General features: G+C 36.2%; 2 protein-coding genes across 2 annotated transcripts; both read right to left on the bottom strand.

Moving 5' to 3' along the window:
* Positions 1–2,481: 2,481 nt before the first annotated feature.
* On the bottom strand, positions 2,482–3,743 carry LOC120416622 (ankyrin repeat and SOCS box protein 13-like). Its single transcript, XM_039578423.2, has one exon. The coding sequence runs from the start codon at positions 3,741–3,743 to the stop codon at positions 2,586–2,588; it is 1,158 nt and encodes a 385-aa protein (XP_039434357.1). The 3' UTR covers positions 2,482–2,585.
* Positions 3,744–3,763: 20 nt separating this feature from the next.
* Positions 3,764–6,119, bottom strand: LOC120416621 (uncharacterized). The gene has a single exon (XM_039578422.2). The coding sequence runs from the start codon at positions 6,081–6,083 to the stop codon at positions 3,792–3,794; it is 2,292 nt and encodes a 763-aa protein (XP_039434356.1). The 5' UTR covers positions 6,084–6,119; the 3' UTR covers positions 3,764–3,791.
* Positions 6,120–7,385: the final 1,266 nt, after the last annotated feature.

Consider the following 7,385-nt stretch of genomic DNA (forward strand, 5'->3'; position numbering starts at 1 on the left):
GTGAATATTTGAAAATCTATATTTTAAGGTTTTCTAATCGATTCGGCAATTTCGACAGTGTTGGAGATTATTATAAGGCTTAGTTAAAATAACCGTCAAAACAAATAAATGCCGGAAAATTTCACGAGAATTATTTAATATTATACTTAAATTGAATATCACCAAAATTAAATTTGATACCAATGCATTCGGCAGTGCGTGGCCGAATGGTTACGCTGTCCGCTTTGTACGCGGAAGATCATGGGTTCGATTCCCATCTGCTCCAACCTTCCATCGGATGAGGAAGTAAAACGTCGGTCCCAGCCTTGGTTGTTAGAAGGTCGTTAAGTCATTCCCTGCTATAAAGACAAACAACACACCAAACCAAGACTGCTCGATGGCGGCGGTTGGACTCGCAATCCTTGGTTCCTTGGAGTAGAAAGAGGTCTGGGTGCCCAAAGGTACATGACTTTGCAATGAATCGTGCTTGTCAGTGCAATGTCTAATGCAAACAGGAACAGTTTAGATTGGTGAAAGGGGCACAACCAAATAAAATAAACTTTACAATAAAATAAATCATTTTGTTAATTGTATAGTTTTTTATTAATATTGATTTCTCGAAAAAGACCTGACCCGATCACCCACTCGTAGATGAAAACGATTATTAATAAGGCTTTACAAACTATCCTTAACATTTTTGAAAATATTACAATTCTTACGTAAGGTTGAATTTAAATGTTGTCTTTAAATAAAGATATATTAGAATTGGTCTAAAAATCAATCGAATATTTGAAGAATTTCGATAACGTTGATTCTGAAGTAATTAAAAAAACTACCGATACTCTGTTTAAAAAAATTCATAACTGACTTATTTGATTGGTCGCGTTACCAAATGTTTTCATAAAAACAATTCCTCTCCAATAGAAATGCAACAAAACGATACAAAACAAAGAACCTTCACGTCAGAGCTGAAAATGTCAGGGGTCATGACGCGAAAATCGGCGACGCATACACGAATAGCCGACCGGCACGAGTCAGGCGGCAGGTTAGTTTAATGTTTCTCGCCGCTAATTGCCAATATAAGCAAATAATTATAATTATAACTCGAGACTTTAGCAACCAATTTCAACAAAAAATGTGGGGCAATGCACATAAAGCTAAGAACAAGATTTTCCGTTCGACGCATTGGTGAACGCAGAACGCTGTGCCAGTTCGATTTTTTCATCAACTGTCAGTCGAACAATCTGCAGGGGTTGCTTTGTTCAATGGTCGATGACTGGCAGGCTATGATGACAGGCGCAAAATTTTGCGTCTGCGTTCAGGCCTGACGGACAATCTTGTTCTTACCTTTACAGTCAGATGCTAGCAGTGAACTGACATTTTGGTTTGCTTCATGTGTACGCTGGGTTGGTAACATTATGCAGGCCTGCTTTACGTACTACTCCTAGGGTAACGTATATTTTTTCTAGGATACTCTCGAAAATTTCTGCGTAATGTATCTGTTTCCGTGCTGCACGTTTGTTCAATAATGTCGGAATCAGAACCAACATCGCCAGCAAAAGAATCACATTGTGACGACTCATAATCGAAGGAATGATTAGAATCGAGATCAGAATCAAAGTCAAAATCGCAGTCAGAATCGAAGGTGGAATCAGAATAACAATAATCTTCTGAGTTCGTATTAGCATCTATAGAAACAAGAATCTTCCAGATATGTTTGCGTTTATGTTGTTTTGCTAGATCAAGGGGAGTTTTGTTATCCGAATCCAGAATATTTTTATCAACACCTTTATCAATTATTTGTTTGATCATTTCCTTTGTCCCCTTCAAGATTGCATAATGTAAAATTGTATCATGCTTAGCACTTAAATGAACGTCTGCTCCTTTGTTAAGCAAGAATGTCACATTTTCTGCATCTTTTATTTCTATTGCTCTATAAAGAGGCGTTTCTCCATCCAAATTCTGACTGTTCACGTCAACACCTAGCTGGATAAAATACGCAAGTATAAGTGTTGATGCATATCGGGCAGCAAAATGTAAAATACTATTATTTTGGTAATCTAGTTCATGAACATTAGCTCCTGCATCAATCAGATAACTAAGTAAACTTATATCATTTCTAACCACTGCTTTATGAAGAGGAGTCTCTCCAAATTTGTTTCTTTCGTTTATTTTCAAACCTTTACCAAGCAGATAACCAATAAATTCAGTTGAACCTTGTCGAACGACACGATGTAAAATAGTATTATTGATATTATAAACCGTTTCAGTACTTGCTCCTGCATTAATTAGGAATTTTATGGATTCTTCTCGAATACCTTCATAGCGGAAAATTGCGTAATAAAGGGGAGTCTTTCCCTCAGAGTTTGGGAGGTCAAAGGCCACATTTTTCTCAAATAAATATTCGATAAGATCAAGTGATCCCTCTTTTGCAGCATAGTGCAAAACATTATTACCCTGTTTGTCAACTGAATGTATGTTTGCTCCCTTTGAAATAAAGAGTGAAACGACCTCTTTACTACCCTGAAAGGCAGCCAAATGAAGAGGAGTTTGGCCATATTTATTTTGGATGTCAATATCAATGCCGTTGTCGATTATAAATTCAATCAGTTCCCTTGTCCCAAATGGAACCACACAATGTAAAATTGTATCGCCCGTAAATCCAACTTTCTCAAATTGAGCATTTTTCTGATAAGAAGCTTTATCGTTTCTTCTTGCTTTCCATAAACTGCATAATTTAGAGGAGTTTCATTCAATCTGTTCTTGCTGTTTATATCAACACTTAGCTCTATCAAATATTCTACAATTTTAGTAAATCCAAACTTGGCAGCGTTTCTTAGGGTTACGCATCCTGAATCGACAATGTTTGCCCCTTTGTCTACCAGAACTTTTAAAAGGTCTAGGTCATTTCTCTTTGATGCAATATAAAAAGGAGTCTCATCTATATTATTCGTGCTATTTAGTTCAGCACCTCTTTCAATAAGATACTCAAATAATTCACTTGATCCGTAGCTTGCAATGTAATGTAAGGTATTATTTCCATAACAATTGTTTAGTTTGATATCCGCTTGTTTTAAAACAAGAAGTTTAATTATTTCGTCTCTTTGTGCTTCTGCTGCGATATGAAGAGGAGTTTGCCCAAAGTCATTTTGAGTGTCGATATTTTGCTTCGAATTTGCAATGATGAACTGAATCATTTCCTTACTTCCACTTTTGGCAGCAACATGTAAAATTGTGTTTGTATATTTATCTATGGATTCTAGGCAAGCACCATTGGAGACCAAAAGTTTGAAGACATCAAACCTATTCCGTTCAGCTGCCAAATGAAGAGGAGTTTTACCATCGTAACTAGATGGCATGTTTACCTGAAATTTCTTTTCAATAAGGTATTGCACTGTATCAAAAGAACCGTAATTAACAGCACAGAGCAACATATGATTTGTGTTTTGTTCAAATTTTGCTCCGTGACTAGCGAGTAGCTTCATGATGTTTAAATTGTCGATCGTACTAAACAAAGGAGGGTGCTCAAAAGCATCCATTATATTTGGATCACATGGAACATCCAGCAAAAGTTGTAAAGCCTGGTATGCTTTGCAATAAATTGCCCTGTGGATCATTGATGGGTTACTATCACGATCAGGGTCACGAATGGTGTTGTAGTCGTAAAATGTTTGTAGATACTTCAATAAATTACAACAATTTCCTTCACATGCCCAAAAAGCTCCTCGCTTGCCAATCATTCGAACAAACTCTAATCGCTGCATACCTTCTTTGGTAGGTTTTGATTTTTCAAAGTTTTCTGAATTTATCATTTAAAAAATAAAAATGCGAACAACCTCGGCTCGCTTGAGATACGTATTTATTTTGTTCCAACATTTTGATTTCTCCGTTTTGCCAATGTATTCGAAAATGTATCTAGCAACTAAATACTCGCTGTACGATATGTGAGTAAATCTAGCGCAATTATTAACAACTTCAATGATAAGAGTTTCATCTTTATGATTAATAATTTCTTGGCGAATTTCAGTCACTTCCGTTTTAAAATCTTCATCAACAATAAGATCAAGTAGCTTTTTAGGAACCTGATCTTCTAACGCAATCAACTGATAAGAATGTCTCCAGTTTTTCACACTATGTGTACCTGTTCTTGGAATTGTCGATTCAAAAGGAATGTTATTTATTTTAGTATAAGTCTCCCGTAAACTTTTGTTTATGAACGTGTCATAAATATCAACAATCGTTAGGTGATCATCAAATACGGTTTCCATGCCACAATCAGTAGATATTATATCTTTAATAGAATCTAAATAAATATCAGCCAACATTCTTATCAAAAGCGGCTTGCCAAGAAATTCAAACTGTTTGCTTAAAATTCCTTTGTTAAACTTTGTTAAAAATAGTTTTGAAATTTCTTCAATATTATCAGATAAAACTCCATGTGAAATCCAAAACCTGATAAGAAAATTTTGCTGGTCCTCATCACTTAATGGCAGAACCGACAAAGCTTCAACACTTAAACTTTTTTCCAATTTTTCCTGTACCCTTTGCCTACCACTCACAAACAGCTTCAATTTCTTCTTTTCTAGCAAAATATTCATGGCAGATGTGAAAACATCCATGTTTTCAGGTAACAGTTCATCAAATGCATCCAAAAACAAAATAACTTCTGTATCTTCATTTTTCAAATATTTGTGATTGGCAGTTGAAACATAACTCCCGAAAACCTTAAGGACATCATCAATTGTTTTTAACGTGGCGAGCTCATCTCGAAAGTTATTTAAATAAAGTAAAAAAACAAACTTATTCGTGTACTTCCTTTGAGCATAGTATGCCATATTTTGCCAGAGAGCACTTTTCCCCATACCAGGCTCGGCAATCAAAATGAAACATTGTTGATGCTGAAACTTGGTAAAGAGTTGTTCAATAAATTTGGTTTCACTTATTTCGTCAAATACAATTTGGTTAAATATTTGCTTATTGGACTTATTACCTTTTGAGGAGCATGAAATTCTTCGTTCGATATAATAATTTTCAATCACTTTCAAACTAGCACAAGACCGTTTGTGTTTTTGATCAATTGTTTCATTTAGTTCATTTTCGATTGATTTCATCCATTTCTGAGTATCCTGTTCCGTAATGAGCTTTTTATGTCCACCATTCGTTGCATCTTGTTCTTTATACCAACATTCAAACAGATTTTCAATTTTCTGTCTGGGAAGCTCTATCTGATTTTGTGTTAACGTACCCAAATCATCAGGTGGTATCCAACCTTTCATCCACACTAGCATTCCCTCATCAATTATGGTCAGCAAATCATCAATTTTGGGTTGTGAAACTGACAATATTAGATCATTGAAAAACTGCTTTACGGTTTCCTGATCCGCAACTGGCGGCAAGTATTTTTGTCGAGATTCGCCGGCAAAAATTTTATCCATGTGTGTTTTAGCAATCTTTGACCCCCCTTTAAATTTATGCTTTAGTAGATCAAACAGCTTTCTAGTTTTACGATTGCTATCTTCTTCAAATAATGTATCAATAAGAGTGACTTCCTCACCAGCTAATCTAAAAAATCTTCTTAAAGGTGTTCTATAATCAAGAATAATTTCGCTTAGTCTTCCATTTGAAACTACACTGTCAATTGCATTAAACAGTTCTTTAAATTTTGTACTGGTAGTTTCAGACAATAAAATTATTTTTTTCGAATCCGGTATCAATTGATTATGTGAGCTATCCTTCCAAGAATCTAAAATTGTATCTACAGGTACGTTTTCACAACTACCGATCAACGTTTTACTAACTCCTCTTGTGGTAAAAATAACGAATCTCTTTTTCCTTCCTTCATATGGGTTCATGAAATCCTGAATCTTACAATACGATTCCAAATACTTTAACAATGAAAAATCACCATCATCAGTTTTGTCGAGCATAGCAGCGGTCACATTTTCGTTATTTTGGCAATGTTTTACCTGAATAAATAGCCATTCGTCCGAGTCCTTGAGATAAAAAACCACATCATCAAATTTCTCGGCAGCGGTCATTTCAAACGCTAATTTGAAGATTCTATTTTTGAAAAAGGCTTTCTGCGCGAGATGTATCGCCAACATTCGCTGATATCGGAAGCCATCGCTGCTGTTGACGTTGAACTTTTTTTTTTTTTTTAAACTTCATCATCATCCCGGTACGAGAATCGAACTCACGACCTCTGGATTGGAAATCCAGCACGCCGTTAGTCGAAACCCATCCCCTACCGGTCAGTATTCCCAGTGAGCAGATTAACTCTTTGAAGGGATCTGACTTTGCCGAGCCAGACAGGAATCGAACCCATCACCTTCCGCTTACAAGGCGAAACCCATAACCTCAAGGCCACGGAAGCTCGGCAAAACTTGAAATCTACCAGCTCTTTTTTAACCTTTGAGGATGTCATGGTTTTATTGGTAAAACACTGAAAAAGACGAGATTAAGGGTATAACTGGGGTGAAACGAGACTGTAGTATGAACAAGAACAGCAATTTTTAGAGAGCTCGAAAGCTTAAAATTAGGATGTGGATGACATTTTATGATTTAAAGTTAGTTTTATAGGTGAGCAATTCTCTGAGATTTCGGTCATTCGATTTTTTTTGTATTTTTTAATCCGGCTGAAACTTTTTTGGTGCCTTCGGTATGCCCAAAGAAGCCATTTTGCATCATTAGTTTGTCCATATAATTTGCCATAAAAATTTGGCAGCTGTCCTTACAAAAATGATATGTGAAAATTCAAAAATCTGTATCTTTTGAAGGAATTTTTTGATCGATTTGGTGTCTTCGGCAAAGTTGTAGGTATGGATATGGATTACACTGAAAAAAAATGATACACGGTAAATTTTTTTTGTGATTTTTAATTTAACTTTTTGTCACTAAAATTTGATTTGCAAAAAAACACTATTTTTAATTTTTTTATTTTTTGGTATGTTTTAGAGGACATCAGTGTTGCAAAAGAGTGATAGAAAAGCTATCAATAGATTATCTCTGCACCAAAAATATCCGAGAGTATAGCGGCCGTCACTATAGCTTGTGAGATCTCTTCTTATGTCTCGTGATTCCCAGCGATGCCATTCTCTCTCTATCACTCCTTCCCTTTGCCTCGACTATGCGCTCTCACCGCTGAGTCTCTCAATCTCTCCGAAAACTGCAATGAGAGAACGCGAGATGGCGATTAGGAGCCGACCACGCATGACGCCCCTTCAAACTGCGTTAGCAAAATTGGTTTTGTGGCGGCTTTTGTGGTTAAACGCTGTTGCGGTAGGATGTTCGTGGAAGCGAGAATGAGAGAGAAAAGAAAAATGTCAATCGCGAGTGGGTAAACACGAAAACGTGTTCGGCTATGTTCGGCGCTGAGAGTTTCAATGAAGAGAGAAGAGCAGTTGTAT

This window comes from Culex pipiens, chromosome 2 (genome assembly GCF_016801865.2).
Source record: "Culex pipiens pallens isolate TS chromosome 2, TS_CPP_V2, whole genome shotgun sequence".
In the NCBI taxonomy this organism is placed as follows: domain Eukaryota; kingdom Metazoa; phylum Arthropoda; class Insecta; order Diptera; family Culicidae; genus Culex; species Culex pipiens.